Raw genomic sequence first — 19,691 nt, 5'->3', positions numbered from 1 at the left:
ACACACACACACACACACACACACACACACACACACACACACACACAATGCAAAAGACAGCAAAGACAACTGATGAAAACCATTTTTGTTCCATCACAAAGAACTAGGTCACCCTCTCATAATTGTCAATCATGCAATAAATCTCTCTGGCACAAATGAATACGGCATTGGAAATGAGACAAAGCTTATTGGCATGCTATGTCAGCTTGACTCAATTCATCCTCCTTTTCACACGAGACCATTCATATGTGAAGCTCTCTCTCTCTCTCCCTCTCTCTCTCTCTCGGTAACGCACACATGCGCACACACACACACACACACACACACACACACACACAAGCGAACGCGCTCAGACGCCGCTAATGTGAGAGTCACGCAGGGGTTAATGTATGTGGACAAACCATTTCAGCCGAGGGCCGCTTTATTATCACAACCGTGTTTATTTCCATAGAGAACATGTCTCAATGTATTTTCTGCAATGCTGTGGAATTACTGAGAACACACACACACACACACACACACACACGTAACTGTTATAGAGCATTGCTTTCAAGGCGTTAGTGAACGCATGGACAGAGTTTTGGCGACCTGAGATTACAATTGAAGGGACTCCAATCGCACAAACTTTGCTTTTCTGCTTCGTGTTTTCATGTCCCTGACAACAAGTGTATGATCTAGTTTTCTTTCATCTCTGACTGAACTCTGACAGTGTCGATAATGCGTGAAACTGAACTGACCCCAGACTTTTCGGCTAACCTCACATCATAGCAGGTGTGTGCGGTGCAGTGGTCTGTTTCCGTGTTATCTGATTGGCCCGGGAGCTTTGGCTTGACACAGCACTACAGCTCCCTCCGCCGAGGCTTGTGTCACGTCTCCGAGGACCCGACTGTCACTCTTTAAGAGGAGGGTAATAATAGCCGGGCGCCACAGCAAGTGGTGGCACAGGCGATTTTAAAGAAACATCAGGGAGATGGTGACATTTGAGTCTACGAGGAGAGAAACCTAAGCGCTGCAACCAATAAAGGCTCCCACCAATATTCTCACTAGGGTTTTAAAAAGGGGGGGGGGGGGGGGAGATACAGAGGCAGAGAGAGGCTGAGAGGCAAAAGAGAGATGTCAGTGTTAGATGAAAATGTGTTGACCTGGTGATATTGATATCCCCCGCTCATAACCTCTACAGGTGTGCCCTGCCGTCAGGAAGCAGCCCTGGGTGTGGCCATCGCTATGGGTAACAGACAAAATTGCAGACCTTATCGTTTTACAGGACACCGAATGAGCTGCCTGTCCACGTCCAGCTGCTGACAGCTCAACTGATTCTGTAGTGAAAACACGGCTACTGTAAGAATAAACCATTCACGCAGCACGGATCCTTTCTTTTGTCTTTAACATTTGTATTCTTTTATATTTTCAACCTGAAATTCAAAAGTACTGGATTAGGTTGTTTAAAAACAAAAGCTAATATATAAGCTAATTATTTTTTATAATTATTATTATTTGACGGTAGGAACATTACAACTTCACGCTTTTTTTTTTCTAGATTTTCTAATTTCAGAAATGTTCAGCTGACAGCGACCTTAAGATTAATGAGTGGATTTTGATTGAGCAGCTTTAGCGAGGCTGAAGGGATTTGAAAGACAGATCTAGAACAATCTGCTGATCAACATCCAATGCTGTGGCGAGAACCATTCATTTAGATATGACCTTTACATATATGAAGAGAACAAGCTAAAGCTGGAACGCAGCATTTATGGCACACTGCCACTGCAGTGCACCGATTGTCCAAAAAACATGTGAAATATGTGGAAAAAACATGTTGCTTAATTAGGAATCACTTCCTTTGACGTCAGCATTGTTATCATTATAACTGTTAACTTATGATGGTTTAGCTTCATTTGAAATCATCTTTTACAGACACTCTGAAACCTGACTCAAACATCAAGAGTCTGAAGCTCCAAAAGCAGACACAAGAGAGCCGTTTAGTGTTTAGCCTGCTGGCTCAACAGGAACTCATTTTGTGCACATTGTTGGTTATAATCCGATGCAACAAATTGACTGCATAAAGTGTTTGTGGTGTCTAAGTGAATTCAGAATCCACGTAAATAGCTGTGGGGCCGTTTTCTTAGTTTTCTTTTCCATCAGAAGGTATTGACTAAGCAGATGCTTTGAACCACCACAGAATGTGCTGCTAGTCTCAAGTGTCATTAGCTTCGGGGCTTTTCCAGCTAGCGCCAGGTAAAGATTAGATAACAATCAGCCCTTTAATAGATACTGTTGGAGGCACCGGAGCCGTGCCTGTGCTGTGCCGTTCATCTGAAGCTAACAACAGAAGAAGAGAGAGTGGAAGCCAATGTCATTTCCTCCCCGATTTCTTCCCTGTGATGTACCGCTGAGCCCAGCAAGCAAACGCGGCTGCTGTTAAATTACATGTAGCTGCTCCCTCCAACCAGTGTCAGTGTACAGTGTGTGTCTGTCTGTGTTGGTTCAGGTCCAACTAGGATTTGAAATGGCACATTTCTAGGCAAGGCAAGGCATTTATTTGTACAGCACCTTTCAACAACAAGGCAATTCAAAAAGGTCGGAACAGTTCATAACCAGAGCAGCAGATCACACATGTACTTTGGCACCCGCACCACTCAGTGCTTCATAAGCCAACAGCGGTGTTTCTAAGATCAGCTCTTCGCCAAACAGGAAGCCGGTGTAGAGATGTGAGAAGTGGACCGGTGTGGCCTCTCCTGGTCTCAGTGAGCAGCTGTCTGATCAGACAGCACTACAGCGGTCGAGACCACTGAAGATAATGGACAGAGTGGACTACTTTTTCTAAATCCCGCCTATTCTCAACAATCCTCCAAACATTGATTTGTTAAATGCACTCACTGCTTGTATGGGACCATAGTCACTTGATGATATTGTTATCTAAATCTGTGTGTCATCAGCATAAAGATATTTAGTAGTTTTCTGAATTCTGGTAATAGTGTGAAAGTGATGGTGATAGTGTGATGTATACCTCCCACTAGTACCAGTACACGTAGATGTATGGGGTTTATTAAAGAGGAATATACTAGGGTATGTTCACGGCATTTTGAACACCAATAGCTGATTATTCAGGAATCAAAACTTTTACATGAACACAAATATTGTGTCTTAGCATGCATCTACTCTGTCATAATCGCCTGCTATAAACACATAATAGCTAACTGTGCTATGTAATCTGAATAGCATGATGTTGGACAAATACGCTCTTTGTTTAAAGGAAGGTGCATCTGCTCGGGGTGTTTCTTAACTTTCAGTCAAAGGAGAAGAAAAAGAAAGAGTTGCGCTCTCATAACGTGATGTGCATTACTTCACCGAGATTCCAAAAAGTACAAAGGGCTTTTTGTCGGATGACATTCCTTTCTTAATATACTTCAATTATAAGGAGGAGTCCTTTGTATTGAGTAGAGAGCTCCGAAAACATTAACACTGGAGGAATAACATCTGCGTGTTTACTCAGGAGAAGATTCATTCCTGATAGCCTCCGCGAAAATGAAGAGAGGGGGAGAAAAAAACAAGTGGAGGAAATTTGTGGAATCCCATCTGAGATTGCTTCCCTGATGGATTCCTTTTCCTGTCAGCTCAGACGAGAAATGAAGCCGGGGCAAATTAACTCCTGATACAGCCACGCTGAATTAGACAGAGAGTGGGGAAAAAAAACTACACTTTAAGGATTCCAGCCTTGTCATTTTCAATTTTCTGCTCTTTGGACATGCTTGTATTCAGATTCCCCAACATCTATTCGCCATATCAATCCTAATTAGACAATCTGGGCCCACGAAGGATGGGAGCGGGAGTTATTTGCATAATTTAATCATAAATACTCTGTGATACATATTTCCAAATGCATTTGTACAATTATCTTTTCATCCTTGGGGCAAAAGTATTAATATGATTAGGCAATAATTCTTTAAAAAAGAGGGGGAAAAGAGGAAACCAGCAAGTGTGCACTCTTTTTTAAACTCCAGCTTTGGGCTATATGAAAAATTAATTAATTTCTGAGGAAAATCAATTTCTCTATGTGACCATATTAGACAGAGCCAGGCAAGGGCCTGCATTCCTTCCCCAATCAGAAAATCTCATCTGCTCCCTCTAACTTCTGTCAGTAGCATTTAATATCCTGGTACGAGTGCCGGTGACTACCGCCATGCTCCCTAAATGTGCAGTAATGTGAAGGAGCCGGCGAGTAAGGACGAGCCAGGGAGCTGTGGCTGTGGGGAGAAGAGGAGAACGGAAATCAGAGTGACCCAAAATCTATCGCTGGCCTGTCAGGCAATCAGTCTCAAGTGTAAAATCACCAGGTAAAATCGCCGTGTTTGATATTCCAGATAAGTCATATTGACAGATAGATTTTAAACAGCTTAACTCTGTTGTCTATAAGAATCAAAGCTAATACCCCTTTATGGTTGGCGAGCACAGTAAAAATAGGTCATTTGAATATGCTGATTAGCGTGGACGGACCTGATGTCGACGTGTGATTTTGCACCATTTCGTTCGGGTAGAGGTATTAATTGGTACTTCAATTGCTGCTGCCGATCCAGTAAAGGCATGCAAATAAGATGGGAGCCTGGACAACTAATGCATCCAACAGGCAAATTAACAGTACAGGCCTCTTTGCCATGCAAACAGCCTCTAAATCCACAAACCACATTAGAGAGTGTCAAACAAAGCCTCTTTAACGAGTCCTGGCTCAGCCTCATTGTTGGCTATTAAAAAGAAAAAGAAAAAATTATCTCAAAAGAAAGGAAGAAAATGAATGATACTTTTGTTAACTGAGCTAGACCGTGGATTTTTTTGTAAAAAAAAAAAAAAAAAAGTTTTAATTTGCACTCGTTCCAGCTCAATGGATGTTAAGTCAATAAAGCAATTCTGATTTTCAAGGAGACTATTTGTTTATAAAAAGAAAACACCTTGCTGCCATCTGCCAACTGCACAGTTGACTTGAGCACATGTACTGTACCTAATCAAATTTAGCAGAGCCCCACTGAAGGATTAAAAATGCAAAAAAAAGAGAAAGAGAGAGACAAGTTAAAATGCTTTTTTCCCTTCAATAAAGAACCAACACACAATATGAGGGCCAATTTGACTTTCAAGGAAGTACTTGAATAGATTTGGATTTTAAACCGCTTTGTATATCCTTCTCTCTCTCCCTCTCTCTCTCTCTCTCTCTCTCACTAATCAGGCATCTGTCACTCTGTTTTTGAAGTTATTATCGCCCGAGCTCCCTCTTGGATGTGGTTGCTGGGTGACGGGTATCTTAGCACCCACTCTGACTGGGAATGATTTGAATGGAATCCAGAAATCTCCCCTGAGTACCTGTAAACACATCCGTGCCTTGTAGAAAACAAATATATTATAAGAGAGCTCGGCGGCGGAGAGGGAGAGAGACAAGCTGGCACCCTCGGTGGCAGCTCACACTGAGCGCTAAACAAAACAATTACTGTCATTTGCAAATATGTGTGTTTAGGCATAAACACTCTTGAAATAGGAACAAGAGAGGTGATAGCTCTCATAGCACCCTCTGTCATGTCAGTATCAATTAAATGTATATCTGTTAAAGGAGAAGTCGTACCACTGTGACCTGTCACATCGGGAGCGCTTCAGAGGGAGATCTGCTCGACTGCAACGAGCCGGGGAGGGGAAAAAAAAAAATCTATTTAAGAAGGGCATGTAAGTGAAAAAGCCGTCCCGTTTCCCAGTGGTGGGACATTGTCTGGGGCGTGTGGTTAACCTTCAAGGGTAGACAATGATTGTCAATTAACTGCTGCATTTCTGCGCCCCGGCATCGGGTAGCCTGCCCCCACAAAGCAGACCAATGAGAGATATGCGATATCTCTGCACCCCCCGCCCCTCATCCACCCCAGTGTTATAATAACCTTTCAGAGAGTTCAAGTGTCACGCAGCAATAAGAACCTTTTCCATCCCACCACGGGGAGAATGAAAAGGAAAACAAGTAGCTGGAACAGAGGGCTCCTGGAGGGCTCCTGGAGAGCCGGAGTCTTAATGTAGGAGAGATTACTGAACCTGGATCAGTCTGGGAGCAAAGAGCCAACACTACTAATCTGGCACGAGAGTCCTTAGGAAAAATAAGGGGTCAAAAATGACTGGATTCCTAGTATGCTTAAAGATGAACAATAATTACTAAAATACCGTGCAGCGTATTAGGCAAAGTACAAAGTCCAACACTCACTGTAGAAGTAAAAGAAAAAGGATTAATTCATCACCATAATAAAAAAATACCCCAAAATATCCTACACAGCTTTTCTGAGCAGCGTTCTGCTAAAGTAAGCATGGCGGGGAACAATTTGGTTGGAGCTTGTTTGTGTCCACATCCAAAGTACAACAGCGGGATGCAGCGGTGCTCTGTGATGCTATTCACATTCACACTGTGTGCAAAATGAGCCCAGTGTTGTTTTAACACAATAGACCGTGGGAGGGGAAAAAAAGCATGTGAAATAGTAAGACCCATTGTAGAGGAGGTATTATTCACTTCATTGTTACCACTCTGCCTGTATAATAAGAGTAGTAACATTGTGGTGATCGGGGCGAGATGAAAAGCTAAAGTGACCCAGGCAGCGGGGCTGTTGTTGTGTAACCCGAGCGGGTTAACCCGGTGTACTCGGGTATTTTATTGTATTTTCTTATACTGACAGCAAGTCGGTGCAAAGCCTCTTTTTTGGAGAGGGGGAAACTGGTTTTCACCTGCAGGGCAACACGTGTCCTGTTTACTCCGACTGATCATTTTGTCGGCAGCCCCCCCCCGCAAATAAAATCAACTCTTTTCTAAGTAACAGAAGCCTTTTATCCGGCGGATGCCTCGCCGCTCCGTGATGTAATTCTCCAAATGGGGCAGGCAGGCAGGCCGGGTCTGAGTGATTGATTTCAGCCCAGCACCGGGAGTACCTGGCTGCTTTCAGAGACAATTACGGTCCTGTCCATGTGCCCGTAATAGCCCACCACTTTAGCGTCATTAAAGCGACGCGAGGCACTGCATTATCCTTTAACCCCATCGCTGGCCATCCCCCCATTGACAACCCGGAGAGTTCAACCACATACTTTGTCACCTGAAGCCCCCCCGCGCCAGACTGGAGGAGAGGATCACTGCACCGTGTGTTTCTCTCTACAGAGGAGAGGGAGGGAGGGGGGGGGGGGTTCTGCTCCCTCGATGCTTTATGTAAATGACGCCTGAGCGCCAAAGTGCACAGGTGAGCCGTTGAGACGATTACAACAGCAATCGAAATGTGGAGCTGAAGAGTGTTTAGAACGTTTTGTGAAGAGAGCATAAAGAGAAAATAAAATGCATGCTGCTAAAATTTGAAATAAATCTACTGCACAAGGGAAAAGCTTAAGAATTAAAAGAATATGTCACTGTGATAATTTGCCTCTCTCTTCTGACCAGGCCCACTCTGCAGACACAGCAGTTCTTTGAGGGTTTTTCCCCCACATGTACTTGGAATACTAAGTATGCATCTAAAAAGTCAGAATTGAGTTTAATCTCACACTATATATTATTTTTTTCCCAAAAAAGGCTGTATGCTTATACACCGAGATAACCAAAGTGACTCAAAGTGTTTATTGCTATCCCCCACACTGAAGTGAGGCTTTCCATCATATTTGCATTTCCAGCTCATTTCTGGGTAGCAGATCAATATGGAATCAATCATAGTGACAGGTGAGATGGTAAATTTGACCAGGCTGAACCATCCTGCGAGACTGAGCGATACATCAAAGCCAGGAGCAACAGGACGGTAAAAAATGGCTTTTAATCAAATATTGATCCTCACTTTAAATCACCCCCATATTAAAACGTATAAACCTCAAAATATTTGATTTGGTAATGCGGTTTAATGCATTCATTTCACTTACTGTGTGTGAATTTCCTTGTTTAATATAAATCAAGGATGTTTGATAAAGGCACGTTCTAATGTGTGTGTTTGTATGGCAATTATGCAGAGCATTTACAGTGGGGAAAAAACAGACTTCATACACTCATACAGGAGTCGTGAGTGTACTGTTACCTCATTCAAAAAATATACTGGCTGTCAATACTGAGAAAAACAATTAATACACTAATGAGATATAATTCTGATAATCTGTGTTTGTATTGTTTACTCACTTAAATTCTAACTTAGAAATAAAATTGTACTGGCCCTGTGGCAAGGGCATATAATAATGCATAACCTCATTTTCTTCCAGAGAAAATTGTTTCAAAGTTTCTAAATTAAGAGGAATTACAGTGAAGAGAGGAACAGATGGCTGTGGTGGTATTTGTGACATCGCCTTTAGCCTTGGCGGCTCTACGCTTCTTGAAGTTTATTCAACAGCGTGGTGGAACTCGGCCGTGGTGTAGCCTATATTATCGATTCACTCGTCCCGCGGTAGACAGGCGATCCATCATGGCACAAGCTTTGCCCTGCACGTGTTCAAAAAAAAACTTTCACTAAACTTTCTCACTGATGGTGCGCTCTGGCCTCTCCCCGTCCAAACGGACACACCAGAAGCACATTCTAGCAAACCAACGCTCACGTACACACACACACACACACACACTGTTTTTTCCTAACTACGAATGATACATTAATGCCATCGCTTGAATCACTTGTTTTTTTTTAAAAGAGAAAAATGTCTCCCCCTTCCTTGCTCCCTCGCCTTTACGCACGTCATGTCCGTAAAGACATTTAAACCCAAAGAAGAAGACAAAATAAATATGCCGCACAAGAGCCGGTCGTCCGCTTACCTCGCGTTGGTGCAGTCGTTGTACAGCGTCTCGAAGTCTTTCCTGGAGATGAGTTTACAGCGGTTCACCCCGGGCTGGATGGCGCCGAGCCCTCTGAGGATGCGGACCTGCTCCACATTGCACACCACCGGCGTGATCTCCAGCCGCTTCAGCTTGGTGTAGACCGTGTGCAGTCCGCCGACCAGGTGCTTCAGGAACAGGTCGAAAGCCTGCGGCAGGCAGATGAGCTCGCAGCCGTCCACGGTGAAAGAGGCCACTTTGGCGGCGCGCAACTCGACCATCTTGCACTCGTTGTTCTGCGGTATGTTCTCGACGGGCGACGGGGTCGAGTACACGGGCTTGCCGGGCGGCAGCGCCGCGTTTGGGATGCCCGGGCTGCCGGTGGCGAGGAGCTCTGATCTGAACAGGTTCTGTCCGGGCGCGGACGGCAGCGCCAGGGATGGAGACGGCGACGAAGTTGTCGTCGGCGGGGACGTCGTCAGGGTGGGAGTCGAGATCGGAGGCGGCGCGACCAGAGTATTTGGTGGGATCAGAGCAGCCGGTACGGCCATGGTCACCTACAGGAGGGGGAAGAGAGTAGCCGAAGTTCAAAGTAGAAAAACCCAGCCTGCCGAGACACCGCTAAATGAAAGAATCCACGAGTGTTTAGCTCCTCGGATAAGTTGTGAAGTAAAAAGAGCTGCCGAGAAAAGGCGTGCTGAGTGAGGGCGTTGGGGGGTGGGGAGGGGGGCTGAGCGGCGGGACAATGATCAAAGATAGGAGGAGGAATGACAGGAGGAAAATGAGCTGAAAAGTGCAGCTCCGCTCTGTGGATGAGTTGTTGTTGTCACACGGTAGAGGGGGCGGAGCTAGGGGACACGCAAGCCTTTGAAGAACAGACATGTTCCAGTCTGTTCCGATTGTTTATTCCACATTAGAGAAATACGGTTACATCGGATGATAAACGTGAACAAATTATAATGTTTTTTTTATAACTGTGGTCAAAAACAAACTCATGTGGAAGATTCAGTGACTGCTGGTTCTCACAACACAGAGCAGCCACACAGACTACACCTGCTATCAGACGGTATGCAAGCCCACAGTGACCTTACAGACCGGTGATCACTGTGGGCTTTTTTCTCCTTTACTTTATTTTACTTTGGATGTCATTGACTTCTTTGTCATATTTTCTGACTGAGTGAGTCACTGTTCAAGGTACAGACTATCTGTCAGAGAGGGAAAAAAGAGAAGTCTAATTGAATTAGCTCTTTATGTTTATTGTATTTACAGTCAAAGTGGCTCTGGCTTTTTGTATGAAGTAACAGCATGACACAACATGAGGCAATGGTGGTTTTTACATGACAACGTATAAATATAAAAGTACATTTACTAACTAAAAGTTTGACTGTAACACCTAATCTTCAACAGAATGCATTGTAAACGCTTCATATCATGTTGTGCAGCGCTTCATGTCAGAAGAATAATAACTAGTGTGTTATTCTGTGAGAATTACACGTGAACGGCCATGTCAAAACAAATGATGGCAGTAGTGTTAAAATAGTTAATGAAGTCAGAATAGCTGTCGATAAAGAGGCACTCCTGCCCATGAGAGAAACCAAAACCTTCATATTGCCAGAGCCTAACATAGTGAAGAATCTGAAGTGGTGTGAGAACACAGGCTAATAGAGTTAAAACCTTTAAAAATAATAATAATAAAACCAACTTAAATACACAGACCACAACGTTGGTAACGGTTCACTTTTTGGGTGTCTCGCACAGTATTGCAATGGCAACTTTTGCCTCTGCACGCATAGTGCACGACCTCCAGGACAGAACACCAGCCTGTTGAAGGTTCGCACTCTTTTATGGTGAAGAGTGCTGAGCCGAGCTTAACCCGGCTACAACGGGAACTCTCAAACTTTCTCCCAACCTCAGACGGCGCAGCAGAAAGAGGGATAAAGGCAGAGAGGGAGGAAGTGCAGCGCTTGTATGGTGGAGATGGGGTCATGTCCGTGTACAATAAGAGCTCACATAGAGTTCACGCATGTGTACGACCACTGGAGCGCGTCATCAATTACAATACCTTTCCCGCCAGATCAATCTGTGGGTGTAAAACACTGAACTACACCACTGGAATACGTCTCACTGATAGATCAAACTCTATTAAGAGAAATAGGCCGTAGATATATTCAAAGCTGGTCTGCGGGAACCTTGTTTGGAGTTTTGCAGAAATGAAAGTTATGTATAAAAAAAAATTCAGCCGGCACAACTTGTTATCTTTTTGTCCCCAATTTGGTAGCACTCATTAGATTGCATTACATTTCTAAATAACCAGTTCTACTTTAGCTTTGCACTGTTTTTTTGTGTTTTTTTTAATCAAAAGTTGTCTATTTGCTGTTAGATATATTTGCAAAAGCTGGGTTTTGCAGAGTACATTCATATTTACCATGACTCCTCTTTAAGTGGAATGAGTGCGGTGCACATCAGGGAGGCCGCTGCTTATCACAGTCTGCATTGGCCTTAATATTCTGTGTATTGCTGTTGTCCTGTTGTCAGATCAGCTTTAAGATAAGCAGTGTGCCGCTTTCAAAATTGTCATTCAGGGAAAGAGGTGGCTTGTAGTGTAAAATCAATAGCTGCTTAAAATTCATTGCCAGGCAATCCATTTGCCCTTTATGTTGCTAACCTTTCACTTAAATATGCACCATATTAAGATTTCATTATATACAATGAATGTCACAACAGTTTGCCCACTATTTCTCTTGTTTGCATGGGTTAACTGCAAATCATTGTGCTTGTAATGTCTGAAAAATGACTTTCATTAACATTATGCAGGGAAAAAAATAAAAATGAGGCAGAGTTGCCTAATAGGTATTAAAAGGCACCACAGGATATGTGTGATGTTTTAGATACAGACGCCCTTTCAACAGGCTGGGTGGGCTGCATGTGACCCCGGTTATGAAAACATAGAAACACAAAAATAAAGTCTGTGAACTTTGTTGTTGTAATGCAGCGCACATACAAAGAGCACTACTAATTGTAAAAAGCATGTATGGGAAGCTATCTTTAAAGGCAGCAGCTCTCTAAGACTACGTGTTACTTGTGACAACAACGTCACTTCTTTCTTTTTTCTTCATGCACAGTGGGACTAAGTTGTCTCTGCAAAAAAGTAGTTTGAAATTGGTACCGTGAGTGAAGTTTCCAGCGCTCGGTAACACAGACGGTTCTCCTGAAAGTACACAGAAGTACAGTACATGTGGATGAGATTGCAGTAAACAAATGACTGTGTCAAAATGTAATCACCCGGCGTGATGAATGGCATCAGGAAAGTGTTTCAAAATGTATGGATATGGGACAAGACTTGTGTATGATCAATGACACAGTATATTGTTTGATGTCATAATTTATTCACCCCATAAAGCTTTGATAAAACAATGTTGAAAAGCAATTTAAATTGAATTCATTTAAATGTCAATTCTCATGGTTAGGATTTTTCTATAATTGGCTATTTAATTAAAATAATTTTCATAGTCATTAATACAGCCGGCAACTTGTGGCGCACTGACGTGTTTTAATTACATGGTATTAACAAAATTGATATGCTTTAGAAAGCACGGTGAATAAGAAATAATTAGACCAATCATACATCATCCTCTTATGGACGTTAAGTGTATCACAATATAATTGATGAACTTAAAAAACAAGAGAGATAAATAACTTTAATTGAAGCGAGTTGGTGTACAGAGCCAGGAACAAAGAATCATACTCACGATGTATTATATTTCAGAGGCAATTCATTATCTGTAACATCACTTAGCTCTCTGTGCCCAGCACTGTCCCCTAACCTATGATTACATGACATTTGAAAGAAGTGATACTGTGTAGTCTTTTAAAATGTCCTTTTACCTAGTCGGCATAAATCTTCAAACTGCTTTTCCGCATGGGCAAGTGTGGGGGGGGGGCAGCTCCAGACATAAGAATCATTTAGATGCTTGGAATAAAGCACTTATTGATCATGAATATTTGTTTCTCCAAGGTTATGCTGCCTTGACCCCATCTATCCTTAGCCACCCGTCCAACACAAACATGCCACTTGGGGTGAGGGGGTGATGTCAGGGAGCACACTGATGGTGGAGGCTGTGTGATAATTCTCCCCACTGGCCACACTGATTTCTTTTCTAATTACAAATACCAGCGTAGGGCTTCTCTCACAGTGTCTACTTATGCAGTTCCTGTATTCTTCCGCACAGAATCACTACCTTTACAGTCACAATCCAGAATATATGAAATGTTTTATTTGAGCGGACACGACTGGGAATGAATCGGCAACTAAGTTGTAGTCATTGAACTCCTTTTTATGACAAAACTCCAAACATTCTGTGATTCAAGCTTCTCAAATCAGAGAGTTTGCTGTTTATTTTCCATTTTATATCATTGCAAATGAAATCTCTGTGTTATTTGGACTGATGGTGGGACAACACAAGGCATTTGAAAACGCCACCGTGGACAATCAGAGGTTTACTCAATAAGAAAGCTCTTGTCTCATCAAAGCTGCATTTCTGCTCCACAGTTGTTGCCAAAATATCATTCACCGACTACTTTCACCAGAGTTACAGTCAAAGTTTTATGAACAAAGTCAAAGTCAAAGTGTAAAGCATAATTAAAACAACACACATTGACCAAAGAGAAGCCTACAACCAAGAAATCAGAAAATGAAGTTAAAAAAGTCAGCAAAGGAAGACAGAGCCCACAGTTGGGATCAGCTGTATCTTTGATGTTCTCAACTTGTGCATAATCACAGTTTCTTTAAGAGCAATGCCATATTTAGTACCAGTATCTCTCCGCACACTTACAGTAGACAGATGTGCATTGTAAATAGGGGTGATTTAATCTTCCCCCTCTTAATGCAACTGTCACAGGGCAGGACTCAGACTCAGCTGAGCGAATGCAATGCTCCTCCACACAAAGTATTGGAAATAACAGCTCTCTGGTAATGTGACTGCTCAAAAGAGGAGCAAATGGAGTTCACTTGGTTTTCAAAGAGCCAGCCTCACCCACAATTAGAGCAGTCACGGCCCACGTCCTGCAGCACTTCATTTGATGCCGCGCAGCCTCCAATATAACCAGGGTGCAGGAAACAGAGAGATTTGTGGATATCTAAATTGCCAAAGCAGAAACCTGTATAAACAGTGGTAATTACCGGGCCATTGACAGTCTCTCAGTGTTGTGCTCATTCTGCCACAGCCGCAGTGATTAAAATGAATCCTCATCGACTTCTCCATTAAAGCGCTGGCAGGAGCGATCCCGTGACCTTTCCCCATTGATTGAACATAACAATCACAATTCAATTGTAATGCAAAGAGAACATTTGTTATAATGTACACGAGATGCATGAGCCATTTCCTGGGAGCGGGGAAGGGTAATCAATGGAGTGACTCTTGGCGTGATGCAAGGAGAATGAGGCTGTGTTTGCGGGCCCTAATTCACACAGCCTGCAGTGTATGATGGAAGCCAATGATATGCATGTAAACACTCTGCTCATTCTTCAATGGGATAACAACAAATCCTGATTTCTCTGTCCATAAAACGCTAACAGCCCCAGCGCCGCCATGATTGGCAGCGGCGCACGAGTACACACAGATGCACTTCAGGTTCACTCCGAGATCAGAGTTTGATTCGTGTACGGGGTCACGTGGCGAGATCTCTCCTGAATCATCTGTCAGAGAACGGAGACTTCCGCGTTGCCATGACGCTCATTGAATTACTAAGTGGGAGACGCGAGTGCATACGTACAGTCGGAACAATCTCAAATGCATCTGTAGCCTTCTGTACGTTCTAGTGGTGGTCGAGCAAGGACAAGCTTGTAAAGGCGTAATTACTGATGATCAGCTAAACTCGAGCGGGTGAAAGCACAACTTGCACAATCCTCGTGCCACAGACGAGGAAAGCATGATAGGCATAACAATCCCCGTCACCGTTCAATCCCTCTTTAGAAGCTGCACTCCATCATGTCTTTCAAAAAAAAAAAAAAAAAACGCCTTATGAAGAGTGTATGCGAATGATGTCCTTAAGGGATTTCTTTTTAGAATCAGGAGATTATAGTTTACACGGACATTAAACAGATTAAACCAGTCAGCTCTCTAAAGGCAGTTTATCTAATGGAGAAAATGTGGTATGCTAATTGAGAAATTCCGATGGTAAAATTATATTTCTCTCTCTCTCTCTCTCTCTCTCTCTCTCTCTCTCTCTCTCTCTCTGCTGGAGGATTTTAGTTTGTCTTGATGAAATCAAATGGCTAATCACAGCCATAAGCTGTGAGGCGTTAGCTGAGTGAAACAGTGTTTGCCATGCTAAAAGGTAATTGTCTCGGAAAACTTCCTCGATGACAGATTCAATTCCATTTAGTAAATGTTTAATAAATGCTGTACAAACAGGCAGCCCCGTATCTCGCTGCGCTTAGGAAACAAAGGGAAACTTTAATTGCTTTAATCATCTCCGAGCTTTGACGTTGTTATTGGCCTTAAAAATAGCAGTTAACAGAACCTGTCCTGCTGAGGAAATTGAACCACATTTGGAAAGTGATCCGTAATTAAGATAGCGGCATCCCGAAGCAGCTCGGCCCGGGCAAACTGTTGTGACTATAGGAAAAAACATTCCAAGTCACACAAAGCTATTCAATTAACAGAAGGACCCAAGAAAAACAACCTCCCTATTATGTATCACTTACTTTAATCAGATCGAAAGCGATTGTATCCCTTTTTGAAAATCCCTTAACACAAACATGTTAATTAACAGATAGGAGGGTGGAAAGATGTATTTTTCATTAGTGGGTGAAATAATGTTCCCCTATAACATCAAGGAAAATCAACTGCTTACTGCAGTTAAACCAGTCAGCAGTGTAAATTCCCTGCCAGCATTTTTATTTAAAACCTCATTAATGTGTTTCAACCCGGCATAGCTGTACCTTTAATCTGCACTAAAAGGAAATAATGCGTTTCCTGCTTTATTTACCAGCCTTACTTAACAAGTGTTCCTGTACAATTAGAATTGTTAATAGATCTGGAAACAAAAGGACTTTGAAGGTGGGAAAGTGCTGACATTATTTCACTGGGGAAAAACACTCCTGAGAAAAAAAGATCTGCTGTAAATGTAGTTTCCTGGAACACAGGCGCACTGCAATGCTGGTCTCTCTCATTAGAGATGCCATGCACAGGACATAAATCAAGGCCCGTAAAACATTTCATTGCCACACAACACTAAATTACACACTGGCTGGTTTGCCACACTGATTGTGTTTAAACATTGTAATTTTACTTTATTCCCATTAAATCTATGCAGCGTTTTTACAATCCATAAACAGAGCATCTGTAATAAAAGTTAATAAATGTCAGGATTTGCATTTGGGTGGGGGGGGAAAAACCCTGCTACATTTTTTTTGCAAATATCAATCCATGAACCTTTCAACATTTCATCAAACAAAATGCTAATTGTACCTTTAGGAATTTAGAAGACAAGTGACAAGAAATGAGATGCAATGTCCTTTGGAATCAGGAAATCAGCTAAACAGGAATGCAGTAAGGGTGAGGCCAAAGCACAGTGGAGGAGGACTGTGATGGGATGAATGTCCATGTAGTACGCTGGAATCCTACAGTTTTCTATATGATCAGGTATAATTGAATTTCAGTAAGTTAAGTACTTTCCATTAGACCCTTGTCTGTCAGCCTATTCTTCATCTCCTCTATTTCCTCTTATTGTTCTTATTGTATGATATTGATATAGGACACATTGAATTATAGCAGATGCTATTAGCACCCAGGGTTTGTAGCTGACCCGGGCTCACATCAGATACTCTATGTGTGTATGTAGCCTACTGTGGGCTGTGCAGTTGTGTTGCCTAGTGTGACTCGTGAGACTATTGTCAGTTCAATTATTCATATGAATGCTATAAACTCGATTTTTTTGTTAACTATAATAGAAGATAGTGGAAATAGTAATAAATAGTGTCAGGGTGACCTTTTGTTGAATGAAGACATTAATCTGTTATCTTAGTTTTCACTAAATGACTGCTTATCAAGATCTATTAAATAGTGAAAGCAATCTTGTGCTACCTTAGTACCTACTAAGGAACTACAAACTCTACTTATTATGTCCCGATTTAAACAAGTTATTCGCCCTGATCCTTTTGGTTTCATTCCTGACCGTGTGGAACTAACTGATTGTGAATACAATAAGGTAACGTGGAGCTGTATCTACCCTTTATTTCATAGCTTTTATAGGGTTAGTTATCTCATTTAATTGCTGGTCTTACTTTCAGAAGGAGAAAAGTGCGTCTTAATGCATTATTTTGTAACCAGTGTAATGTCAGCATGATAACATGGTGGAATTAGCAAGCTATCATTAGCAAGCTAACATTAGCTAGTTAACTGGCGAGCCGCTAAATGAGTATCTCCAGATGATCATGAACACTCATTCCTCAGATGCTGCAATGGGCTGGTGGCTGGATTTCCAGTCCACAGAAAGGAGAGAACAGGCTTGAGTTGTGCTGTGATTGTAACGCTACACGCAAAGAAAAATAACGATAGGCGCTGAGGGGAGAGGCGAGGAGGGGGGTATGATAAGTATGATAAGAGAGCATGAATATTATTTTAATTCATGATGTCGATTAATCGGTCAAATCTATCTCAAGAGTTAGCCTTTAAGATTAGGGCTCATTTAAAACAGTAGATGCTGTTTCGAGCCATTTTTAACCATGGAATGCTTATTCTTCAAAATTCGATAACAAATTTCAATATCCGCCCTAAAGCACACCATGCTGTATGGTCTATTTTACTCTAAATGACCATCATTTACTAAATGAACATCATTTGAATTGAAGATGAAGATGAAGAAGACTTGAAACTAGAGATTGAGACCATAAACTCATGTTCACAATGTTTACTGAGGTAATAAATCAAAAGAGAAGTAGAGTCATTTTCTCATAGACTTCTATACAAACTGAGTTATTTTTGCAACAGTAGGAGTCGCCCCCTGGTGGCCATTTAACATAATGCAAGTTAAAGACACTTCCACATTCACTCTTCAGAACAGGAGGTTGCCGCCTACTTACAACACGTTTAAGTGTGCAGTTACTCTTTAATGTGCATCACTGGCCAATACCCAGCTAGTTAACGTCAGCCTCTGATACCGATCCAGTACATCGGCTCATCTGGTCATTAACATAAACACCAAGAGACAAACTTCTAATTACTTCACCGTCATGCCAGCCAAGCTGAAGAGAAGCTGCTCACCAGTAACATCAGCCGCAGGCTGTAACAATGGAAGGAACCAATGCTGTGTCACATTGTCCATGTTTATGTTTAGTAATCATGATCACCGTATGATACCGATATCATGGTGCATGATATACTAAAAATTTACAGTATGAATTATAACATTAAGCAGTCGTTCTTCATTTTAGCGTCGGCGCTGTAATACATCAATACGTGTTAGCAGGGCGGCACCATGTGCTATAATGTCTCTCAGTTTGCAGAGGGTTACTATGCTCGGCTGACTTAGTAAACTATGCATCCAACAACAGTGATTATTCATGTCATTCTTCAAAGGTCCTTCAGAGGATCTCCATGCAGCAGCGAGTCACCCTTTCCTATTAATTCAAGCTTGGCTAAGATTGTACCATCTGGGCCCTTGTACTTCGTGATTAATGCCGACGAGTTGATTCATATGTGCAATTGGAGTTTAATAAACAAGGATTTCAGAGTTAAATGGCACATACAAATGCTTGGGATGAACTCGTTCATAGCACCTAATTTGTGTTCCTGGCAATAAAGCCCACTCATAATTGCTCACTACAATCGTCTCCCAGATACACAAATATGGGGATTTTGTGATTAACATAATGTGTTTCTTCCAGAGAGGGATTAATCCTGCAATTCTAAGATGCCTTCAGACATATGTACATAAGAATCTTTACTTGGTCCAAATTAACTTACTACTGGGACAGTGTGATTATCACTGGCACAAAAACATAATTACTGTTCATCATTGTACAGATTAAGCCCCAACAAACTTTTCCCTTTTCTAAAACAGTGTTTGTACTAGACACCGTGGCTTTGCAAACAAAATGAACTTTGTAATTCGTCTCCTGCTCACATTCTCTGAGTCTGTTTCAATGTCACAGCGCTCGCTGCAGACTTCACACAGGAAGGCATTAGGGCTGCTGATAGCATCCCAATGTGACACAGAGGCGCCACACAACAGTGACCTCTACAGGAGCACAGAACACATCAACTGGGTCATGCTTACTGTAGTAACTGTAGGCACTGTACCAGGGCGAGCATGCCTCTGCATGTCCCAGGGATGTCTTCACTTCATGGACCCCAACATGGATGCATTAAGCGCCAGATGTTGTCGTGCAAAAGAAAGACCGTAGTTACTGATATACTGTAATGTTACATCCAATTTTAAAGTGTGAAAGTTGTTCATAGAGACTCTTTTACACTGTAAAGTGTATGATATAATCAAAAAAAGAAAATGAACCTTATGGGTCCCTTTGGACACATGAGGTTACATAAAAAATCAAAGAATTTCACATTTAAATACTGTTGATGTCTAGTTGTACTATAAGCTACATAAAATAGCAAGATCCCGATGCAAACAGGTGAGGCTGCTGCATATCAACAAGTAATGCCCCTCTGCCTTTAGCTGGAGACAAAGAACAGTGCAGAGCAGTGTCTTTAGCGGGGCAGAAGGGGGAATGGGAGGGCGCCAAGCCCCGCAGACCACAGCCAAGTGCAGGATCACGGAGGAGGAATGAATGATGCTCTGATAAGGCACAAAGTAGAGAGGGCAGACCAAACAGGAAAACTAAGAGGGGAGAATGTGCGGGGCGTTCACTGCCCGAGCAGGAAAATGTGCCGATACCAATGTGCTGCTTTCTTCTTTTTTC

The 19,691-nt window shown here is 42.3% G+C and overlaps 1 protein-coding gene across 9 annotated transcripts in view; it reads right to left on the bottom strand.

Annotated features, from left to right (window-relative positions):
- The window catches only part of dachd (dachshund d), a 110,933-nt gene extending 101,426 nt beyond the window's left edge, over nt 1-9,507 (bottom strand). For all 9 annotated transcript variants that reach the window (XM_031870190.1, XM_031870192.1, XM_031870193.1 and 6 more), the window contains exon 1: nt 8,768-9,507. In XM_031870190.1, the coding sequence (XP_031726050.1) occupies nt 8,768-9,318 (551 nt within the window). In that variant the 5' untranslated portion in view covers nt 9,319-9,507. The remainder of the gene's footprint in view (nt 1-8,767) is intronic.
- Nucleotides 9,508-19,691: the final 10,184 nt, after the last annotated feature.

This window comes from Anarrhichthys ocellatus, unplaced genomic scaffold, assembly GCF_004355925.1.
Source record: "Anarrhichthys ocellatus isolate YVR2014 unplaced genomic scaffold, GSC_Weel_1.0 scaffold51, whole genome shotgun sequence".
Classification (NCBI taxonomy): Eukaryota; Metazoa; Chordata; class Actinopteri; order Perciformes; family Anarhichadidae; genus Anarrhichthys; species Anarrhichthys ocellatus.
Note: the sequence above shows the minus strand (reverse complement) of the source record. Positions and strands in the feature narration are given on the sequence as shown.